Source organism: Coregonus lavaretus, assembly GCF_964263955.1.
Source record: "Coregonus lavaretus genome assembly, chromosome: 3".
Lineage (NCBI taxonomy): Eukaryota > Metazoa > Chordata > Actinopteri > Salmoniformes > Salmonidae > Coregonus > Coregonus lavaretus.
The window spans coordinates 76,610,004-76,635,269 of NC_139990.1; the positions used below are offsets into that span (position 1 = coordinate 76,610,004).

The window sequence follows — 25,266 nt, forward strand, 5'->3', positions numbered from 1 at the left end:
GAGAGAGAGAGCAAGAGAGAGAGAGAGAGAGAGAGAGAGAGAGAGAGAGAGAGAGAGAGAGAGAGAGAGAGAGAGAGAGAGAGAGAGAGCGAGAGAGAGAGATATGGGGAAAGGAGGGAAGGAGGGAGACAGAGAGAGAGAGAGAGAGAGAGAGAGAGAGAGAGAGAGAGAGAGAGAGACAGAGAGAGAGAGAGAAAGAGAGCAAGAGAGCAAGAGAGAGAGCGAGCGAGCGAGCGAGAGAGAGAGAGAGCGCAAGAGAGAGAGAGAGAGAGAGAGAGAGATACCACAGGTGTGAATGATCTGAGACAAGGCAAATGTGACAATACTTGAATCAGTTTTGGAACCCATTGCCCTTTATGGTTGTGAGGTCTGGGGTCCGCTCACCAACCAAGAATTCACTAAATGGGACAAATTGAGACTGCATGCAGAATAGTGACGGAGCCTCACCTGGTAATAGTGATGGAGCCTCACCTGGTAATAGTGACGGAGCCTCACCTGGTAATAGTGACGGAGCCTCACCTGGTAATAGTGACGGAGCCTCACCTGGTAATAGTCACAGAGCCTCACCTGGTAATAGTCACAGAGCCTCGCCTGGTAATAGTGACGGAGCCTCGCCTGGTAATAGTGACGGAGCCTCACCTGGTAATAGTCACAGAGCCTCACCTGGTAATAGTGAGGGAGCCTCACCTGGTAATAGTGACGGAGCCTCACCTGGTAATAGTGACGGAGCCTCACCTGGTAATAGTCACAGAGCCTCACCTGGTAATAGTCACAGAGCCTCGCCTGGTAATAGTGACGGAGCCTCGCCTGGTAATAGTGACGGAGCCTCACCTGGTAATAGTCACAGAGCCTCGCCTGGTAATAGTCACAGAGCCTCGCCTGGTAATAGTCACAGAGCCTCGCCTGGTAATAGTGACGGAGCCTCGCCTGGTAATAGTGACGGAGCCTCACCTGGTAATAGTGACGGAGCCTCACCTGGTAATAGTGACGGAGCCTCACCTGGTAATAGTCACAGAGCCTCACCTGGTAATAGTGACGGAGCCTCACCTGGTAATAGTCACAGAGCCTCGCCTGGTAATAGTGACGGAGCCTCGTCTGGTAATAGTGACGGCGCCTCACCTGGTAATAGTCACAGAGCCTCGCCTGGTAATAGTGACGGAGCCTCGCCTGGTAATAGTGACGGAGCCTCACTTGGTAATAGTGACGGAGCCTCACCTGGTAATAGTGACGGAGCTTCACCTGGTAATAGTGACGGAGCTTCACCTGGTAATAGTGACGGAGCCTCACCTGGTAATAGTCACAGAGCCTCACCTGGTAATAGTGACGGAGCCTCACCTGGTAATAGTGACGGAGCCTCGCCTGGTAATAGTGACGGAGCCTCGCTTGGTAATAGTGACGGAGCCTCACCTGGTAATAGTGACGGAGCTTCACCTGGTAATAGTGACGGAGCTTCACCTGGTAATAGTGACGGAGCCTCACCTGGTAATAGTCACAGAGCCTCACCTGGTAATAGTGACGTAGCCTCACCTGGTAATAGTCACAGAGCCTCACTTGGTAATAGTGACGGAGCATCACCTGGTAATAGTGACGGAGCTTCACCTGGTAATAGTGACGGAGCTTCACCTGGTAATAGTGACGGAGCCTCACCTGGTAATAGTCACAGAGCCTCGCCTGGTAATAGTGACGGAGCCTCGCTTGGTAATAGTGACGGAGCCTCACTTGGTAATAGTGACGGAGCATCACCTGGTAATAGTGACGGAGCTTCACCTGGTAATAGTGACGGAGCCTCACCTGGTAATAGTCACAGAGCCTCACCTGGTAATAGTGACGGAGCCTCACCTGGTAATAGTCACAGAGCCTCGTCTGGTAATAGTGACGGAGCCTCGCCTGGTAATAGTGACGGAGCCTCACCTGGTAATAGTCAAAGAGCCTCGCCTGGTAATAGTGACGGAGCCTCGCCTGGTAATAGTGACGGAGCCTCGCCTGGTAATAGTGACAGAGCCTCACCTGGTAATAGTGACGGAGCTTCACCTGGTAATAGTGACGGAGCTTCACCTGGTAATAGTGACGGAGCTTCACCTGGTAATAGTGATGGAGCTTCACCTGGCATGGCCTCCACTCCTCCCTCTCCCCCCTGTAGTAGAGTCTAATCCCAGACTAACCTGGTGTAGTGACGATGGCCTCTCTATGGCCGCTCCCCTCCTCCCCCTCTCCGTCCTTCCCTCCTCCTATCTCTCCGTAGTAGAGGGTGAGGACCAGCTCCATGATCCTGATGAACATGGGCAGCTGCTGGTCTGTGATGGACAGCTTCAGGGACTCTACCATCGTCTGGATCTGACAGGAGGAAGATGAGGAAACACAGAGGAAACAGTTAATAAAGAGAGACGTCTAGACCAGTGCTCTCCAACCCTGTTCCTGGAGAGATACCCTCCTGTAGGGTTAACTCCAACCCTGTTCCTGGAGAGCCACCCTCCTGGAGGTTTTAACTCCAACCCTGTTCCTGGAGAGCTACCCTCCTGGAGGTTTTAACTCCAACCCTGTTCCTGGAGAGCCACCCTCCTGTAGGTTTTAACTCCAACCCTGTTCCTGGAGAGCCACCCTCCTGGAGGTTTTAACTCCAACCCTGTTCCTGGAGAGCCACCCTCCTGTAGGTTTTAACTCCAACCCTGTTCCTGGAGAGCCACCCTCATGTAGGTTAACTCCAACCCTGTTCCTGGAGAGCCACCCTCCTGGAGGTTAACTCCAACCCTGTTCCTGGAGAGCCACCCTCCTGTAGGTTAACTCCAACCCTGTTCCTGGAGAGCCTCCCTCCTGTAGGTTAACTCCAACCCTGTTCCTGGAGAGCCACCCTCATGTAGGTTAACTCCAACCCTGTTCCTGGAGAGCCACCCTCCTGGAGGTTAACTCCAACCCTGTTCCTGGAGAGCCACCCTCCTGTAGGTTAACTCCAACCCTGTTCCTGGAGAGCCTCCCTCCTGTAGGTTAACTCCAACCCTGTTCCTGGAGAGCCACCCTCCTGTAGGTTAACTCCAACCCTGTTCCTGGAGAGCCACCCTCCTGTAGGTTAACTCCAACCCTGTTCCTGGAGAGCCTCCCTCCTGTAGGTTAACTCCAACCCTGTTCCTGGAGAGCCACCCTCCTGTAGGTTAACTCCAACCCTGTTCCTGGAGAGCCTCCCTCCTGTAGGTTAACTCCAACCCTGTTCCTGGAGAGCCACCCTCCTGTAGGTTAACTCCAACCCTGTTCCTGGACACTGTCTGTGTTGTGGCATCTTTATTCCATGTCCAAAATGACAGACCGGAAGTTATTTATTCCATGTCCAAAATGACAGATCGGAAGTTATTTATTCCATGTCCAAAATGACAGACAATAAGTTTTTATTCCATGTCCAAAATGACAGACAGGAAGTTCTTTATTCCATGTTCAAAATGACAGACAGGAAGTTCTTTATTCCATGTCCAAAATGACAGACAGGAAATTATTTATTCCTTGTCCAAAATGACGGACAATAAGTTCTTTATTCCATGTCCAAAATGACAGACAATAAGTTATTTATTCCATGTCCAGAAGGGCTTTATAATAAGTATGATGAGACTTGAACAATGTTGAGAACAAGAGGTCCATGTTGACCACCATTGTCTGGATAAACTAACATACCACAAGTCACTGTGTTATAACCCAGTCTATTTAGCTAACTGGACCTATATGCCCTTTGGAACTAGCTGGGCCAAGCATACTGATATTCTACATATTGTAACAAATATGAACACTGGCTGGGCCAAGCATACTGATATTCTACATATTGGAACAACCATGAACACTGGCTGGGCCAAGCATACTGATATTCTACATATTGGAACAACCATGAACACTGGCTGGGCCAAGCATACTGATATTCTACATATTGGAACAACCATGAACACTGGCTGGGCCAAGCATACTGATATTCTACATATTGGAACAACCATGAACACTGGCTGGGCCAAGCATACTGATATTCTACATATTGGAACAACCATGAACACTGGCTGGGCCAAGCATACTGATATTCTACATATTGGAACAACCATGAACACTGGCTGGGCCAAGCATACTGATATTCTACATATTGGAACAACCATGAACACTGGCTGGGCCAAGCATACTGATATTCTACATATTGAAACAACCATGAACACTGGCTGGGCCAAGCATACTGATATTCTACATATTGGAACAACCATGAACACTGGCTGGGCCAAGCATACTGATATTCTACATATTGAAACAACCATGAACACTGGCTGGGCCAAGCATACTGATATTCTACATATTGGAACAACCATGAACACTGGCTGGGCCAAGCATACTGATATTCTACATATTGGAACAACCATGAACACTGGCTGGGCCAAGCATACTGATATTCTACATATTGGAACAACCATGAACACTGGCTGGGCCAAGCATACTGATATTCTACATATTGAAACAACCATGAACACTGGCTGGGCCAAGCATACTGATATTCTACATATTGAAACAACCATGAAATGCACAAACATACACTACCGTTCCAAAGTTTGGGGTCACTTAGTTTGAATAGGAAATATAGCAAAATGCAAAAGGAAAATATAATTGTGTCCTTCAAACTTTGCTTTCGTCAAAGAATCCTCCATTTGCAGCAATTACAGCCTTGCAGACCTTTAGTATTCTAGTTGTCAATTTGTTGAGGTAATCTGAAGAGATTTCACCCCATGCTTCCTGAAGCACCTCCCACAAGTTGGATTGGCTTGATGGGCACTTCTTACGTACCATACGGTCAAGCTGCTCCCACAACAGCTCAATAGGGTTGAGATCCGGTGACTGTGCTGGCCACTCCATTATAGACAGAATACCAGCTGACTGCTTCTTCCCTAAATAGTTATTCCATAGTTTGGAGCTGTGCTTTGGGTCATTGTCCTGTTGTAGGAGGAAATTGGCTCCAATCAAGCGCCGTCCACAGGGTATGGCATGGCGTTGCAAAATGGAGTGATAGCCTTCCTTCTTCAAGATCCTTTTTACCCTGTAAAAATCTCCCACTTTACCACCACCAAAGCACCCCCAGACCATCACATTGCCTCCACCATGCTTGACAGATGGCATCAAGCACTCCTCCAGCATCTATTCATTTGGTCTGCGTCTCACAAATGTTCTTCTTTGTGATCCGAACACCACAAACTTAAATTTGTCTGTCCATAACACTTTTTTCCAATCTTCCTCTGTCCAGTGTCTGTGTTCTTTTGCCCATCTTAATCTTTTATTTTAATTGGCCAGTCTGAGATAAGGCTTTTTCTTTGCAACTCTTCCTAAAAGGACAGCATCCCGGAGTCGCCTCTTCACTGTTGACGTTGAGACTGTGTTTTGCGGGTACTATTTAATGAAGCTGCCAGATGAGGACCTGTGAGGCGTCTGTTTCTCAAACTAGACACACTAATGTATTTGTCCTCTTGCTCAGTTGTGCACCGGGCCTCCCACTCCTCTTTCTATTCTGGTTAGAGCCAGTTTGCGCTGTTCTGTGAAGGGAGTAGTACACAGCGTTGTAAGAGATCTTCAGTTTCTTGGCAATTTCTCGCATGGAATAGCCTTCATTTCTCAGAACAAGAATAGACTGACGAGTTTCAGAAGAAAGTTATTTGTTTCTGGACATTTTGATTCAGTAATCGAACCCACAATTACTGATGCTCCAGATACTCAACTAGTCTCAAGAAGGCCAGTTTTACTGCTTCTTCAATCAGCACAACAGTTTTCAGCTGTGCTAACATAATTGCAAAAGGGTTTTCTAACAACGTGCCATTGGAACACAGGACTGATGGTTGCTGATAATGGGCCTCTGTACACCTACAGTTGAAGTCGGAAGTTTACATACACCTTAGCCAAATACATTTAAACTAATTTTTTCACAATTCCTGACATTTAATCCTAGTAAAAATTCCCTGTCTTAGGTCAGTTAGGATCACCACTTTATTTTAAGAATGTGAAATGTCAGAATAATAGTAGAGAGAATGATTTATTTCAGCTTTTATTTCTTTCATCACATTCGCAGTGGGTTAGAAGTTTACATACACTCAATTAGTATTTGGTAGCATTGCCTTTAAATTGTTTATCTTGAGTCAAACGTTTCGGGTAGCCTTCCACAAGCTTCCCACAATTCCTCCTGACAGAGCTGGTGTAACTGAGTCAGCTTTGTAGGCCTCCTTTCTCGCACACGCTTTTTCAGTTCTGCCCACAAATTTTCTATAGGATTGAGGTCAGGGCTTTGTGACTCCAATACCTTGACTTTGTTGTCCTTAAGCCATTTTACACCTTGCAAGCCACCCCCTTTTTCCTCCAAACATAACGATGTTCATTATGGCCAAACAGTGATATTTTTGTTTCATCAGACCAGAGGACATTTCTCCAAAAAGTACGATCTTTGTCCCCATGTGCAGTTGCAAACCGTAGTCTGGCTTTTTTATGGCGGTTTTGGAGCAGTGGCTTCTTCCTTGCTGAGCGGCCTTTCAGGTTATGTCGATATAGGATTCGTTTTACTGTGGATATAGATACTTTTGTACCTGTTTCCTCCAGCATCTTCACAAGGTCCTTTGCTGTTGTTCTGGGATTGATTTGCACTTCTCACACCAAGGTACGTTCATCTCTAGGAGACAGAAAGCGTCTCCTTCCTGAGCGGTATGACGGCTGCGTGGTCCCATGGTGTTAATACTTGCGTACTATTGTTTTACAGATGAATGTTTTACCTTCAGGCGTTTGAAAATTGCTCTCAAGGATGAACCAGACTTGTGGAGGTCTTGGCTGATTTCTTTTGATTTTCCCATTATGTCAAGCAAAGTTTGAAGGTAGGCCTTGAAATACATCCACAGGTACACCTCCAATTGACTCAAAGGATGTCAATTAGCCTATCAGAAGGTTCTAAAGCCATGCCATCATTTTCTGGAATTTTCCAAGCTGTTTAAAGGCACAGTCAACTTAGTGTATGTAAACTTCTGACCCACTGGAATTGTGATACAGTGAATTATAAGTGAAATATTCTGTCTGTAAACAATTGTTGGAAAATTTACTTGTGTCATGCACAAAGTAGATGTCCTAACCGACTTGCCAAAACTATAGTTTGTTAACAAGAAATTTGTGGAGTGTTTGAAAAACAAGTTTTAATGACTCCAACCTAAGTGTATGTAAACTTCCGACTTCAACTGTATGTAGATATTCCATAAAAAATCTGCCGTTTCCAGCTACAATAGCCATTTACAACATTAACAATATCTACACTGTATTTCTGATCAATTTTATGTTATTTTAATGGACAAAAAAAATGATTTTCTTTAGAAAACAAGGACATTTCTAAGTGACCCCAAACTTTTGAACGGTAGTGTAAAGTGGGGCGGCGCACAATTTTGAACGGTAGTGTAAAGTGGGGCGGCGCACAATTGGCCCAGCGTCGTCCAGGGTAGGGGAGGGAATGGCCGGCAGGGATGTAGCTCAGTTGGTAGAGCATGGCGTTTGCAACGCCAGGGTTGTGGGTTCGATTCCCACGGGGGGCCAGTATGAAAAATTAAAAAAGAATGTATGCACTCACTAACTGTAAGTCACTCTGGATAAGAGCGTCTGCTAAATGACAAAAATGTAAAATGTAAACCCCCAGAGCAGTAAAAGCCCAACAAAACCCTGTTATGTTCCTGTTTTATCTGTGGCTGTAACTTCTGGTGCTAGTGGAAGGATGTCAACTAGCAGCAGGCCTCTGGACAGAGAACCCTGGACTGTACATCAAGTCAAAAAACAAAAGAGATATTTAGGCCTCTCACTTTGATGACGGCAGGTATCTTGGAGTTGATGTTATCGTAGGTGAAGTGTAGTCGTGTCCTGAAGGAACACTTGTAGAGGAGAGGGTCCTGGTAGAAATCTATTTTTCCACTGGCGTTCCTCTTATCCAGACACACCGTACAGTCACTGAAGTTTATCACCTTACGCAGCACCAGATCAGGAGCTGGGGGGGGGGACAAGAGACTTAGTAAAAATCTAATCAAATGTTATTGGTCACACACACATATTTAGCAGATGTTATTGCGGGTTTAGTGAAGTGCTTGTGTTCCTAGCTCCAAGAGTGCAGTAACATCTAACAATACACACACATCGGAAAGTAAAAGAATGGAATTAAGAAATATAGAAATATTAGGACGAGCAATGTCGGAGTCCGGAGTATAAATATACTGTACAGAGAGAGAGAGAGACAGAGAGAGAGAGACAGAGACAGAGACAGAGACAGAGACAGAGACAGAGAGAGAGAGAGAGAGAGAGAGAGAGAGAGAGAGAGAGAGAGAGAGAGAGAGAGAGAGAGAGAGAGAGAGAGAGAGAGAGAGAGAGAGAGAGACAGAGAGAGAGAGAGACAGAGAGAGAGACAGAGAGAACGTAAAACACAAAATAATGCATGCAGAGCAGAATTAGGCCAATACCCGCTAATTATCAAAATCCAGAAAAGAGCCGTTAAATTCTATAACCACTTAAAAGGAAGCGATTCCCAAACCTTCCATAACAAAGCCATCACCTACAGAGAGATGAACTTGGAGAAGAGTCCCCTAAGTAAGCTTGTCCTGGGGCTCTGTTCACAAACACAAACAGACCCCACACAGCCCCAGGACAACAACAACAACAACAACAACAACACAACTAGACCCAACCAAATCATGAGAAAACAAAAAGAGAATTACTTGACACATTGGAAAGAACAAACAAAAAAACAGAGCAAACTAGAATGCTATTTGGCCCTAAACAGAGAGTACACAGTGGCAGAATACCTGACCACTGTGACTGACCCAAACTTAAGGAAAGCTTTGACTATGTACAGACTCAGTGAGCATAGCCTTGCTATTGAGAAAGGCCGCCGTAGGCAGACCTGGCTCTCAAGAGAAGACAGGCTATGTGCACACTGCCCACAAAATGAGGTGGAAACTGAGCTGCACTTCCTAACCTCCTGCCAAATGTATGACCATATTAGAGACACATATTTCCCTCAGATTACAGCGATCCACAAAGAATTCGAAAACAAACCCAATTTTGATAAACTCCCTTATCTACTGGGTGAAAAACCACAGTGTGCCATCACAGCTGCAAGATTTGTGACCTGTTGCCACAAGAAAAGGGCAACCAGTGAAGAACAAACACCATTGTAAATACAACCCATATTTATGTTTATTTATTTTCCCATTTGTACTTTAACTATTTGCACATTGTTACAACACTGTATATAGACATAATTTGACATTTGAAATGTCTTTATTCTTTTGAAACTTCTGAGTGTAATGTTTACTGTTAATATTTATTGTTTATTTCACTTTTGTTTACTATCTACTTCACTTGCTTTGGCAATGTTAACACACGTTTCCCATGCCAATAAAGCCCTTAAATTGAAATTGAATTGAATTGAGAGAGAGCCAGAGAGAGAGAGAGCCAGATAGCCAGAGAGAGAGAGAGACAGAGAGAGACAGAGAGAGACAGAGAGAGACAGAGAGAGACAGAGAGAGACAGAGAGAGACAGAGAGAGAGAGAGAGAGAGAGCCAGAGAGAGAGAGAGAGCCAGAGAGAGAGAGAGAGCCAGAGAGAGAGAGAGAGCCAGAGAGAGAGACAGAGACAGAGAGACAGAGAGAAAGAAACAGAGAGAGAGAAACAGCGAGAGAGAAACAGAGAGAGAGAAACAGAGAGAGAGAAACAGCGAGAGAGAAACAGAGAGAGCGAGACAGAGAGCGAGAGAGAGAGAGACAGAGAGAGAGAGAGAGGGAGATGTCCAGGCCCTGGCAGTAAATTCCCATTATCTCTGAGTCCACTTCAAACAGCCAGAGAGAGAAGACATTCTGCAGAGACACTTGTCTCTTAAGTACCAGAGCATTTAGAAGTGGAAGAAGTGTTCTCACTAAGGGGGGGGTGTTAATGGCTTAACGGACAATGATGTTTCTTAATTACAGTTAACAGTCCACTTTGTCTGGTTGAGAATAACACTTCAAAAGGTCCAATAACAACAAGCTGTGTATTGATCGTTCTAAAGCCCGGACCTTGTAATGTAAACAACCCGACACACCTGCTTCCCTGTCCCGACCCACACGTCATGGAAACCACTGGTTTAGGTACCCACAGCTCACCTGTGTTCTACCAACTGGGCTGCGTCCCAAATAGGCCCCTATATAGTGCACTACTAGAGCCCTGGTCACAAGGTGTGTGTGTCGTTTTTACATTTTAGTCATTTTAGCAGACGCTCTTATTCAGAGCGACTTACAGGAGCAATTAGGGTTAAGTGCCTTGCTCAAGGGCACATCGACAGATTTTTCACCTAGTCGGCTCGGGGATTAGAACCAGCGACCTTTCGGTTACTGGCACAACGCTCTTAACCACTAAGCTACCTGCCGCCATGTCGTAGTGCAGACAGCTCACCTGTGATGTCCATGAAGGCTCGGTCCCAGAACTCATGGACCGTGTAACACTCAGCAGAGGTGATGTTGACAGACAGGACGATGTCATCCTCTACATACTTCAGGATCAGGTTGTTGACCACGATGTTGACGTTGTTCACCACCCGACGGATCAGACTCTGGACGTAGCCTGGAGGGGAGAGACGCACAGACACACACAGGCAGAACAAGCATGAACACACACAAACAACATTAATTCAGTGTTAATACCCAGTGAAACAGAGACTAGTGTAATTCAGAGATTCCTTAAAGCAGCATTCCCTGAGAGCTAACCCTAACCCCTCCTCACAGACACTAACCCTAACCTCTCCACTCCTCACAGACACTAACCCTAACCTCTCCACTCCTCACAGACTCTAACCCTAACCTCTCCACTCCTCACAGACACTAACCCTAACCTCTCCCCTCCTCAGACTCTAACCCTAACCTCTCCACTCCTCACAGACACTAACCCTAACCTCTCCCCTCCTCAGACTCTAACCCTAACCTCTCCACTCCTCACAGACTCTAACCCTAACCTCTCCACTCCTCACAGACACTAACCCTAACCTCTCCACTCCTCACAGACACTAACCCTAACCTCTCCACTCCTCACAGACACTAACCCTAACCTCTCCACTCCTCACAGACACTAACCCTAACCTCTCCCCTCCTCAGACACTAACCCTAACCTCTCCACTCCTCACAGACACTAACCCTAACCTCTCCACTCCTCACAGACACTAACCCTAACCTCTCCACTCCTCACAGACTCTAACCCTAACCTCTCCACTCCTCACAGACACTAACCCTAACCTCTCCCCTCCTCAGACTCTAACCCTAACCTCTCCATTCCTCACAGACTCTAATCCTAATCTCTCCACTCCTCAGACTCTAACCCTAACCTCTCCACTCCTCACAGACTCTAACCCTAACCCCTCCTCAGACTCTAACCCTAACCTCTCCACTCCTCAGACTCTAACCCTAACCTCTCCACTCCTCACAGACACTAACCCTAACCTCTCCCCTCCTCACAGACTCTAACCCTAACCTCTCCACTCCTCACAGACACTAACCCTAACCTCTCCACTCCTCACAGACACTAACCCTAACCTCTCCCCTCCTCACAGACACTAACCCTAACCTCTCCACTCCTCACAGACACTAACCCTAACCTCTCCACTCCTCACAGACTCTAACCCTAACCTCTCCACTCCTCACAGACACTAACCCTAACCTCTCCACTCCTCACAGACTCTAACCCTAACCTCTCCACTCCTCACAGACTCTAACCCTAACCTCTCCACTCCTCACAGACACTAACCCTAACCTCTCCACTCCTCACAGACACTAACCCTAACCTCTCCACTCCTCACAGACACTAACCCTAACCTCTCCACTCCTCACAGACACTAACCCTAACCTCTCCACTCCTCACAGACACTAACCCTAACCTCTCCACTCCTCACAGACACTAACCCTAACCTCTCCACTCCTCACAGACACTAACCCTAACCTCTCCACTCCTCACAGACACTAACCCTAACCTCTCCACTCCTCACAGACACTAACCCTAACCTCTCCACTCCTCACAGACACTAACCCTAACCTCTCCACTCCTCACAGACACTAACCCTAACCTCTCCACTCCTCACAGACTCTAACCCTAACCTCTCCACTCCTCAGACTCTAACCCTAACCTCTCCACTCCTCACAGACACTAACCCTAACCTCTCCACTCCTCAGACTCTAACCCTAACCTCTCCACTCCTCACAGACACTAACCCTAACCTCTCCACTCCTCAGACTCTAACCCTAACCTCTCCACTCCTCACAGACTCTAACCCTAACCTCTCCACTCCACAGACTCTAACCCTAACCTCTCCACTCCTCACAGACTCTAATCCTAATCTCCCCCCTCCTCAGACTCTAACCCTAACCTCTCTAATCCTAACCCTAAACTCTTCGCTCTGCATGGGCTCATAAATAAGCGCAGGGCCTGACATGTTATTTCCCGCCACGGTGTATCCCTTGGACATGAGCAGTTAAATTAGCTAAATATCCAGAAGAAAACATTGTTGCTCCAGTCCACTACCAGAGCAGAGCCACAAATCTTCAGTGAATTTATGGAGCTCAGTAGAGCTCTCGTCTTCCCTGTGATGTGGAGTCCAGTTCAACCAGAACTATGCACAGCAGCAGGCTGTCTATACGCCTCCTACAAATTACCACCACTCTGGATACTACATGCTCTCTTAAACATACGTACACTAGCTCCCTCCTCTCCCTGCTCCCTCCTCTCCCTGCCTACTCCTTACTCCCCCGATCCCTCCTCTCCCCTACTCTCCCTCCTCCCTCCTCTCCCTGCTCCCTCCTCCCTCTGCCTACTCCTTACTCCCCCGATCCCTCCTCTCCCTCCTCTCCCCTACTCTCCCTCCTCCCTCCTCTCTCTGCCTACTCCTTACTCCCCCGATCCCTCCTCTCCCTCCTCTCCCCTACTCTTCCTCCTCCCTCCTCTCCCTCCACTCCCTCCTCCATCTACTCTCCCTCCTCCTTCATTCATACTCCCTACTTGTACACTTAACATTTCACATTATATTTCCACTGTCTCCAGTTATTACTGTTACAGCGAGTTAGAAATGCTGCCTGGACTAGGAATGCAAAGAAGAACAAAAGCTTATACTGCCAAAAACTTAAGTGTTATAAATGGGGTGTTCAAGTGGTCAGATTCATGATTATTGAATTGGAGAATACCACAAAATGCATTTCAATATGCTGTCAATGAGAGAGAGCGAGAGAGAGCGAGAGAGAGAGAGAGAGAGAGAGAGAGAGCGAGAGAGCGAGAGAGCGAGAGAGCGAGAGAGCGAGAGAGCGAGAGAGCGAGAGAGCGAGAGAGCGAGAGAGCGAGAGAGCGAGAGAGCGAGAGAGAGAGAGAGAGAGAGAGAGAGAGAGAGAGAGAGAGAGAGAGAGAGAGAGAGAGAGAGAGAGAGCGAGAGAGCGAGAGAGCGAGAGAGAGAGAGAGAGAGAGAGAGAGAGAGAGAGCAGTTCTCCATGTGTGGTGTCAGTGGTTCTGGGGGAGCTATCCTGCAGCGTTACCAGTACTCTACTAACAGCTCACCATGTAAACAGCAGAAGCTGCAGAGGAACAACATACATGGTGAGCTCATTACTCAACAAAGTAAGAAAGAAGTTAAAATATTACAGGCAGGGGAGTTGACCATCAAATATGAAAATATACAGCAATAAATTGTCTTAACCACAGGAGCAATAGCATTATTCATTCCTGGCCAGTACTGTTAAACAGTCACTCTGAGTCAAACATATAAACCTTTAATGCTTTTTCCTCATTCTCCAAGCTAAATGTTAGTCTTCCTGTATCTAGCATGTCTCTGTGAGGCTGTGACACAGCTGATCCTTAACAAGGCTTAATACAGGACTCCTTGGAGAAAACAGAGACCATGAATAGGGAGACTGTTCTGCTATTTTCACACTACCAAAATACACATGTACAAAGTTATGTGTGCGTACACTTCCTTTACGTGTTGCGCCGTGCGTGTGTGTGTGTGTGTGTGTGTGTGTGTGTGTGTGTACTGGACGTGTTTAACTAGGGGTTAGGGAAAATAGGATTTTGAATGGGACTGAATTGTGTGTCCCCACTACGTCAGTTATACAAGACTGTGTGTATGTATGTGTGTGTGTGACTATATAGTGTGGTGGTGGGGTCAGTCAGAAGGCTCCTGTCACACCTGCAGACTGAGCTCTGAGTTGGGCAGTAAAACAGCTCTGTGCCTCCTGCTATTCCCACTCTGGATCTAATTTACCCGTTTCACCGCCGACCGAGGCCCGCTCCCCGCCCAGGCCCAGAGACCTACACCACCCCCCTCTACCCCTCTACCCCTCTACCCCTCTAGCCCGCTCTGTGAGCCATCGTGCCGCTCGGAACTTCTGTAAACAATTGACACAGCCAGCACCTGTGCCTCAGACCACAGGGAAGAAGCCCACTTAAAACTGTTCACCCATAAAATGACTGGAAAAACCAACCTTTACATGAGCTCAGCAACTCAGCCCCAAGTCAAGCAGACTCCTCAGTGGAATACAGGGAAGAAACACAACACTATTCACCTCCATGTTCAGGCAGCAGTCTGCTCTCTGTGCTGTGCGTGTGCGTGTGCGTGTGGGTGTGGGTGCGTTATAGAGGACCAGACCCGTTCTGATCCTCTATATGGAAAGTATTAGCAGACAGACTAGGTTTGAATTTTACAAATGTTCCATCCCGAGAATAAATCCCTTTTCTTCCGGGTAACTCGGTATTTCCCGCCAAAACCGGAAGTGTAATTCAAAAGCATATAAAGCATGTGCTGTAAATATGCCTATGTCTCGATTTGATTAGAGATTTGATCGAAAATTCAAGCCTGATGCTACCTGAGCCTGATGAGCCATATATTAAAGACATTTAATAAACCCTAACATTAAAGAAATGTAATAAACCCTACATTAAATACATTTTATAAACCATACATTAAATACATTTTATGAACCCTACATTAAAGACATTTAATAAACCCTACATTAAAGACATTTAATAAACCATACATTAAAGACATTTTATAAACTCTACATTGAAGACATTTTATAAACCCTACATTAAAGACATTTTATGAGCCCTACATTAAAGACATTTAATAAACCCTACATTAAAGACATTTAATAAACCCTACATTAAAGACATTTTATAAACCCTACATTAAATACATTTAATAAACCCTACATTAAAGACATTTTATAAACCATACATTAAAGATATTTTATAAACTCTACATTAAAAGACATTTTAAGAGCCCAAGCCCAAAAAAGCCTAAATGATTGTGCCGTTATCCAATACATATATGATATATAGGCTAATGCACATTATGCACGACAGAAAAACATAAAAGCCCCTAGATGTAGCTAGCTATATGCTCTCTAGGGTAAATAAATGAAACTAGCTCCAGTAGGCTAATCTTTTTGAGTGTGAACTGTATTACTGTACTGTATTGTACTATACTGTATTATATGGACTGGAATTACGCACATCGTTCAAATCATGATAAAGTTGGGCGAGAACATGCGATTCTGGTGCAGCACGTGGCCTACAAAGTTACAAGTATAGGCTAGCGAATTTGATTTTGATTTTGAAATATAATAAGGCCTATTTGTATAATTAGTAGGCGGACTCATTTCCCCTGATGTTATTAGCCCGCCTCTTTTTCTCTCTCTGTTGTTTCCTTCCTTCCTCTCTTTTAACAGTTACATGAAATACGTTTCATTGTCCTCATCTTCATCATTGTAATGACATGCTGAATAATATAATAATACAGGACTAGAATTAGATGCAGACGGACTTCACTTCTCTCCACGAAGATTTAATGGTTACGGGTCTGAATAAATGACTGCTATAGCCTACCACCATCGCGCATTTACTCTTCTTTCTTTCTTCATTCGCTCTTCTTGCTAAGGAGCGTTTTTTTTTAAGGACAGGCCAGCGGAGGACAGGTGCGTGCGTATTGCAAAAGAGACAGAGGCTATAAGTTAGAAGCTAATTATGCATAACCCATCATTAATTAGCTAAATATAAGGCTATTACTGCATTGAATGTATTACCTGAAAGAGGTAGGCTAGGACAACTATATCAATCTTGAACTGGATTATCTATTTTGGATGCAATTTGAATGGAATTGAGAAAGACAGAGAGAGTGCTCGAGCATGCACTGATTTAAAGGAATGATATTCAAGTGATAGGCCGTTTTAAAACTGCACCTGCAATTAAAAAATAATAATCTTTACAATAAAAAAACAAGGTGACCGCCAAAAGCCAGATGGAGATGTGTAAATTAGACGCGCATTCTGTCTTTATAAAACTGTAGCATAGACTATGCTGCAGCAAATGCAGGCCTACCTGTTACAATAAAAAAAAGTTACCATGATGAGATGATAGGTCTACATGCATTGTTTCCATGATGAGATGATAGGTCTACATGCATTGTTACCATGATGAGATGATAGGTCTACATGCATTGTTACCATGATGAGATGATAGGTCTACATGCATTGTTACCATGATGAGATGATAGGTCTACATACATTGTTTCCATGATGAGATGATAGGTCTACATGCATTGTTTCCATGATGAGATGATAGGTCTACATGCATTGTTTCCATGATGAGATGATAGGCCTACATGCATTGTTACCATGATGAGATGATAGGTCTACATGCATTGTTACCATGATGAGATGATAGGTCTACATGCATTGTTACCATGATGAGATGATAGGTCTACATGCATTGTTACCATGATGAGATGATAGGTCTACATGCATTGTTACCATGATGAGATGATAGGTCTACATACATTGTTTCCATGATGAGATGATAGGTCTACATGCATTGTTACCATGATGAGATGATAGGTCTACATGCATTGTTACCATGATGAGATGATAGGTCTACATGCATTGTTTCCATGATGAGATGATAGGCCTACATGCATTGTTTCCATGATGAGATGATAGGTCTACATGCATTGTTACCATGATGAGATGATAGGTCTACATGCATTGTTACCATGATGAGATGATAGGTCTACATGCATTGTTTCCATGATGAGATGATAGGCCTACATGCATTGTGAACTGCTCTCCATACTGAGATGGGCTGTCTGTCCCCAACCTGAGCGTTGATGGTAGAGAGAAGGCCCTAGAGAAGCCATATTTAGACATCGCATATAATTGAACAGTTCCATTTCACGTCATGCTGTTCATATAAATAATTTACCGGTTTCTCGCAGTTATTTAGCCCGGGAAAAGGGAATGTTTTTGGCCGGTAAATCGGTAACTGGGTTCCCGCTATTCAACCCTACATAAGACATGACAATCATTAAGCAGCAGCGAGAAACAGATGGACTAACTCAGACTATAAATATCCTGTCAGTTAGTTTGTTCTCCATGGGTCATAACGGTATTACATATTTATTCTGTTGTTCTGAAACAAGGTACATTACATGACCAAAAGTATGTGGACACCTGTTCATCCAACATCTCATTCCAAAATCATTGGTATTAATATGGAGTTCGTCCCCCCTTTGTCTGCTATAACAGCCTCCACTCTTCTGGGAAGGCTTTCCACTAGATGTTGGAACATTGCTGCAGGGATTTGTTTCCATTCAGCCACAAGACCATTAGTGAGGTCGGGCACTGATGTTGGGCAATTAGGTCTGGCTCGCAGTCGGCGTTCCAATTCATCCCTAAGGTGTTCGATGGGGTTGAGGTCAGGGCTCTGTGCAGAACAGTCAAGTTCTTCCACACCGATCTCGACAAACCATTTCTGTATTGACCTTGCTTTGAGAACAGGGGCATTGTCATGTTGAAACAGGAACGGGCCTTCCCCAAACTGTTGCCATAAAGTTGGAAGCACAGAATCGTCTAGAATGTCATTGTATGCTGTAGTGTTAAGATTTCCCTTCACTGGAACTAAGGGGCCTAGCCTGAACCATGAAAAACAGCCCCAGACCATTATTCCTCCTCTACCAAACTTTACAGTTGGCACTATGCATTGGGGCAGGTAGTGTTCTCCTGGCATCCGCCAAACTCATATTTGTCTGTCGGACTGCCAGATGGTGAAGCGTGATTCATCACTCCAGAGAACGCGTTTCCACTGCTCCAGAGTCCAATGGCGGCGAGCTTTACACCACTCCAGCCGACGCTTGGCATTGCGCATGGTGATCTTAGGCTTGTGAGTGGCTGCTTGGCCATGGAACCCATTTCATGAAGCTCCTGACGAACAGTTCTTGTGCTGACGCTGCTTCCAAAGGCAGTTTGGAACTCGGTAGTGAGTGTTGCAACCGAGGACAGACGATTTTTACGCGCTTCGGCACTCGCGTTCTGTGAGCTTGGGTGGCCTACCAGTTTGCGGCTGAGCAGTTGTTGCTCCTAGATGTTTCCACTTCCCAATAACAGCACTTACAGTAGACTGGGGCAGCTCTAGCAGGGCAGAAATTTGACGAACTGACTTGTTGGAAAGGTGGCATCCTATGACGGTGCCACACTGAAAGTCACTGAGCTCTTCAGTAAGGCCATTCTACTGCCAATGTTTGTCTATGGAGGTTGCATGGCTGCATGCTCGATTTTATACACCTGTCAGTAACGGGTGTGGCTGAAATAGCCGAATCCACTCATTTGAGGGGTGTCCACATACTTTTGTATGTATAGAGTATCTAGACCTTGATAAAACAGAAATGCATGGTTACTGTTGAACAGGCCCTGCGCGTAACACAACCACACACACTGTAATTCACACAATTATAAAACACCCCATTTTACATCTCCAACTAGGATTCATTTATTTGTCCTCCAGCAGTAGCAGAGTTGTGATACAGCACAGAGGTTTTTCCAGACGGCCGTACATGAGCTATTCAACACTATAAAACCTGCAGCTACACTGTTGATATAATACTGAGTTTTTTTTTCTACAACTTAATTACAGATTAGAGGTTTACAACGACTCTCACTCTCCATTCCTCAGCTTCTAGCAACTCACTGCTCTCCACACAGCTCTACTGGCCTGGGATACGTCCCAAAAGGCACCCTATTCCCTATATCGTGCACTCTCTTTGACCAGAGCCCTGTGGATCCCAGACGTCATCAAAGCGCGCAACAGAACAGTGTCTACCCTCTGTCGTTTCAATGAAATCGTGTAAATCACAGCTAAAGTTTGTTTTGCTACGGATTCCACGACGCGGTCAGCCTTTATGGCTGTGACCGCAAGTTTGTGTTCCGGATTCCTGTTAAGTAGCAGTTAGTCGCTAGCCGTCATGAAAACGGAGCAGGCTGGAAAATGGACACTCCCTCTGGGCCCCAAATGGCACCCTATTGGGCAATCCCTCTGGGCCCCAAATGGACCCGTCCCAAGCCACCAGACCACTCTCCAAGGGAAAGCAGTACGTTGACATGCTAGTCATTTAGCAGACGCTCTTATTTAGAGACACTTACAGTAGTGAGTGGATACATTTTCATTTGTACTGGTCCCCCCGTGGGAATCGAACCCACAACCCTGGCGTTGCAAGTGCTATGCTCTACCAACTGAGCCACACAGGACCGGAGTACACACACACACCTCATTACAGAACTGGGCTACAATACATGAGGGGGAGTTCCAAATGACATCCTATTTACTACTTTTGACCAGGGCCCATAGGGAATAGCACGGGGCCAGGTTCCTCAAGCCCAGGGCCCATGGGGAATAGCACGGGGCCAGGTTCCTTAAGCCCAGGGCCCATAGGGAATAGCACGGGGCCAGGTTCCTCAAGCCCAGGGCCCATAGGGAATAGCACGGGGCCAGATTCCTCAAGCCCAGGGCCCATAGGGAATAGCACGGGGCCAGATTCCTCAAGCCCATCTGAGGAAGATGGTCACAGAACAGCCATTTAAACACCTGGCCCAGTCAGGTGTCCAGAAAGCCAGTAACTTGGACCAGTGTCCTTCTGGCTCTCACAGCGCCCGTAGAAGAGGACATATGCCACTGAGTGTACAGATGACTTAACCAGGAAAACATTCTACATTCTACAGACGTTTATGACTTCTAAATAATGCTATTTTTTAATTTTTTTAAACGTTTTTTAGCAAACTGCAATGGAGAATATTATACTGTGTTCAACAGAAGTTTAGGACAAAAAGATACAGCTATAAAACAAAATAATAATTTTTCAGCAAACTGCTGTGGCCAAGACCCAAGAGTCTCCACAAGGATTTCTAATGACTAGCAGGACAGCCCAAAGTAGAGGTCTGTCTCTGTGTGGAGGTCTCTACCAATCCCAGGACATACGAATTAACATCACTATTTCCACCACCGTGGGGGTGACGGAGAGGGGGGGGGGGGTCAATTAATTCAACACGTGACTGTACAATTGTTGGTGGGCTGTTTGAGTGTTTGCTGTGTTTTGAAGAGGAGCAGTCTGTGGATGTCACGTAGGACTGTGGGCTGATGACTGGCTACAGGCAGGCCAGACTGCTGGTGTGTCACTGTGGCCTTTCTGGAGGAGGATGGCAGCTCTGTGAGACACACAGTGTGACTAGCTGGATGTGAATTAGTGGAAGTGTCCGTAGGCTAGAAAACAACTGTGCAGTATAAATTCATGACCACTGCTGCTGAGAGAGAAAAGCTATCTGTCTTTATGATCAAGTTCCCATACTGTATCAACATGTTTTCCTCTCTTAACCCTGATTACCTATTTAACATGCCTTATTGGGGGTCGGGATTACACCTTTAATCCAATTCCCTATTGCCATAAAGGGGAATTGACCTTGAGTGATGGCCCACACAGAGAGTGTAGTGATGCATGCAGGGTGCTTTATCAGCTGGGTAGAGTGATGTTATCTCTACCTCCATGTGGAAACAGATCAGTCTCCCTCTCTCTGGGACCTCAGGAATTGGCTGGGTGTTAAACTGGGACCAGCTCTTCAAAACTCCTCTCTCTTCCCTCTTTCTCTCACACTCTCCCAGCATTATAGTGTGCACGGTGTGTGCAAGCATAGTCTTGTCTATAGCGTGTTAACAGTGAAGAGTCTTGTCTGTAGCTCAGTTGGTAGAGCATGGCGCTTGCAACGCCAGGGTTGTGGGTTCGTTTCCCACGGGGGGCCAGTATGAAAATGTATGCACTCACTAACTGTAAGTCGCTCTGGATAAGAGCGTCTGCTAAATGACTAAAATGTAAATGTAAATGTTAACATACTATTGACAATACTCTTTGCTGTTAACAGTGGTTTCCTTCCTCTCTGGCAACTGAGTTACGAAGGACAACCTGTAGTGACTGTGTGTATTGATACACCATCCAAAGTGTAATTAATAACTTCACCATGCTCAAAGGGATATTCAATGTCCGTTATTTTTTTATATATCTTTTTCATCTGCGAGGCATTTGAAAATCTCCCTGGTCTTTGTGGTTGAATCTGTGTTTGAAATTCACTGCTCAAATGAGGGACCTTCCAGATACTTGTATGTGTGGGGTACAGAGATGGGGTAGTCAATCAAAAATCATGTTAAGCACTATTATTGCACACAGAGTGAGTCCATGCAACTTATGTGACTTGTTAAGCAAATGTTTACTCCTGAACGTATTTAGGCTTGCCATAAGAAAGGGGTTGAATATATATATCGACTCAAGAAATGTTCAGCTTTTCATTTTTTATTAATTTGCTAAATTTTCTAAGAACATATTTCTACTTTGACATTACGGGGTATTGTGTTAAGGCCAGTGACAAAACATCTAAATGTAATCCATTTTAAATTCAGGCTGTAACACAACAACATGTGGAAAAAGTCAAAGGGTGTGAATACTTTCTGAAGGCGCTGTACATGGCACTATAACATTCTATGGCAGCCATGTTAGCTCCCCATTAGCATTACATGGGGAGTATTTAAACAATACTATGTAACTGAATGTCTAGAATAAGAACAAAATTATTCCAAACTCTCAAAGATGGCCCATAAACTGAGTTTTTCAATGTAAATTATTATACAAAATTCTTGCAACCAATAGAATGTTATATATATGGGGGATACAACCATCCCAGCTCTGCAGACTTTGTTGCGAAGAGACAGAATCATTAGATCACTTGCTTTGGTACTGCCCATATGTAGCTTGTTTTTGGTCGCAGGTTCAGGAATGGCTGAAGAATTGCAACATTTACCTGGAGCTAACTCTGCAAATAGCACTGCTGGGTGATTTGAAAAGTCACAGTCAATCGATCAATAATATAAATAATACTCTTAGCAAAAAAATTAATATGTGTAATTTACAATCTGTTGAAACTATGAGAATAGAAAGGTTCAGAACATATGTGAAACAACACAGTTGAAACATATATATCAAGTAAATACCACATTAAGAACAAAAGGATTCCAAACTCTCAAAGTTGACGTGGTAGTAAATGAGCAGTAAATTAAATGAGTGATGGATTTATTGCGTCTGGACAGTAAAATGTGTGATAACTTCTGCCTTTAGTGGGGGGGTGTGGATAGAGTCTCTCTAACGTCAGTTACCTGATAAACCAGCAGAGATCTCTCATTGATAAAGTCCTAACAAACCTCAGTTTATAGCCTCACTCAGACAAGGACTCCATTGTGTAGCTAGCTAAGTGTTGTTGTTATGGACCTGTTGTTAGAGGAGGGAGGTTGGAATCCCAAATCCCAAATGACACCCTATTCCCTACATGGTGCACTACTTTTGACCAGGACCCATAGGGCTAGGGAATAGGGACGCATTGAGGACTGTGGTGGTCAAGTGGCCTTGCTGATAAGACCTGCCCTGTCAGTGATTCATCCTCCACTGAGGCCTAGCCCTGCCTGGTGGTCAGTGTGAAGCAGGAGGGTAGAGTACTCCCTTTGGCCCCGGAGCCATCACTCACCTGGGGGTAGGTCTGGGTCGGAGGGGGCGGCCTGCTGGAGGCGGCGGGGCTTGGTCAGGGTCTTGGAGCTCTCTGAGGCGCTGCGACTGGTGGAGCTTGAACCACTCTCATGGTCATCCTGCGGAGGGAGGGAGGGAGGGGGGAGAGAGAGAGAGAGAGAGAGAGAGAGAGAGAGAGAGAGAGAGAGAGAGAGAGAGAGAGAGAGAGAGAGAGAGAGAGAGAGAGAGAGAAGAGAGAGAGAGAGAAAGAGAGAAAGAGAGAAAGAGAGAAAGAGAGAAAGAGAGAAAGAAAGAAAGAAAGAAAGAAAGAAAGAAAGAAAGAAAGAAAGAAAGAAAGAAAGAAAGAAAGAAAGATTTTATTTTATAATTTTTTCACCATTGGCTTCATAGTGAAATTCCTTTAGCGGTTTCCTTCCTCTCTAGCAACTGAGTTAGGAAGGACAACATGTAGTGAGACTGGGTGTATTGATACACCATCCAAAGTGTAATTAATAACTTCACCATGCTCAAAGGGATATTCAAATGTCCGTTATTTTTATATATATTTACTACCAATAGGTGCTCTCCTTTGCGAGGCATTTGAAAATCTCCCTGGTCTTTGTGGTTGAATCTGTGCTTGAAATTCACTGCTCAAATAAGGGACCTTACAGATAATTGTATGTGTGGGGTACAGAGATGTGGTAGTCATTCAAAAATCATGTTAAGCACTATTATTACACACAGAGTGAGTCCATGCAACTTATGTGACTTGTTAAGCAAATGTTTACTCCTGAACGTATTTAGGCTTGCCTAAGAGAGAGAGAGAGAGAGAGAAAGAGACAGAGAGACAGAGACAGAGACAGAGAGAGAGAGAAAGAGAGAGAGAGAAAGAGATAGACAGAGACAGAGAGAGAGTAAATACAACCCATATTTACGTTTATTTATTATCCCTTTTTTACTTTAACTATTTGCACATCGTTATAACACCCGTATATAGACATAATATGTCATTTGAAATCTCTTTATTCCTTTGTGAGTGTAATGTTTACTGTTAACTTTTTGATTGATTATTTCACTTTTGTTTATTATCTATTTCACTTGCTTTGGCAATGTTAACATATGTTTCCCATGCCAAAAAAGCCCTTAAATTGAATTGAGAGAGAGACATGAGCAGAGGACTAGGGGGGTAGGGAGGGGTAAGAGGTCACAAGGCTGCTGCAGAGGGGTGGGAGGTTGAGGGGTAGGGAGGGGCAAGAGGTCACAAGGCTGCTGCAGAGGGGTGGGAGGTTGAGGGGTAGGGAGGGGCAAGAGGTCACAAGGCTGCTGCAGAGGGGTGGGAGGTTGAGGGGTAGGGAGGGGCAAGAGGTCACAAGGCTGCTGCAGAGGGGTGGGAGGTTGATGGGTAGGGAGGGGCAAGAGGTCACAAGGCTGCTGCAGAGGGGTGGGAGGTTGAGGGGTAGGGAGGGGCAAGAGGTCACAAGGCTGCTGCAGAGGGGTGGGAGGTTGAGGGGTAGGGAGGGGCAAGAGGTCACAAGGCTGCTGCAGAGGGGTGGGAGGTTGATGGGTAGGGAGGGGCAAGAGGTCACAAGGCTGCTGCAGAGGGGTGGGAGGTTGATGGGTAGGGAGGGGCAAGAGGTCACAAGGCTGCTGCATAGAGGTGGGAGGTTGAGGGGTAGGGAGGGGGGTGTACACACACACACCAGTGACCACCACTACCCCCCCTCCCTGGTTTACGACCACCTCCACCGCCCTTATGAACCCTAATCACCATACAGGGGGTGAACACCACGTGGCACGGCAGGCTCTGACACACACACAGGAACGTGCACGCGCATTTGCACGTGCATTTGCACACGCAGCACACGATCAGGTGGTTAACATTTAGCTGTGCAGGGTTAGATGGCGGAGTCTGAGAACTCAGCGTTATTCTGACGAACGTAAACACTAAAGGTGTCAAAACCAAACATAAATGAGCTGCATAACCCCCTCTCTCCTCCTCCTCTCCTCCCCCTCTCCTCCTCCCACCTCTCCTCCTCCTCTCCTCCTCCTCCTCTCCTCCCACCTCTCCTCCCCCTCTCCTCCCACCTCTCCTCCCCCTCTCCTCCCACCTCTCCTCCTCCTCTAACACCCTGACAGTTCTTCAGTCATCCATTCCAACCTCTACGTTTGTCACTATGTGATCAGATAAGCCTTCTGCTTGTGGTGTTGGTGTAGTAATGAAGATGACATTTAAACATACTTTCCAGAATTTAGGAGGTGGACTGGATGAAGCTGTTCCCCCGGTCGGTCGGTGCGGTAAAGTCAACACAGCGATGCCAAAACAGATGGGAGAAGAAAAAAAAGATTTAAAAAAAAAAAATTATGCGCTCACTAACTGTAAGTCGCTCTGGATAAGAGCG

The 25,266-nt window shown here is 45.5% G+C and overlaps 1 protein-coding gene across 1 annotated transcript in view; it reads right to left on the bottom strand.

Annotated features, from left to right (window-relative positions):
- Positions 1–25,266, bottom strand: part of LOC311108668 (intermembrane lipid transfer protein VPS13B-like) — a gene marked incomplete at its 3' end in the record, with an annotated part of 212,574 nt that overhangs the window by 124,753 nt on the left and 62,555 nt on the right. Inside the window, 4 exon segments of the mRNA XM_084151375.1 lie at positions 2,163–2,334; positions 7,818–7,999; positions 10,435–10,602; positions 22,890–23,007. Of these exon segments, the coding sequence (XP_084007501.1) occupies positions 2,163–2,334; positions 7,818–7,999; positions 10,435–10,602; positions 22,890–23,007 (640 nt within the window).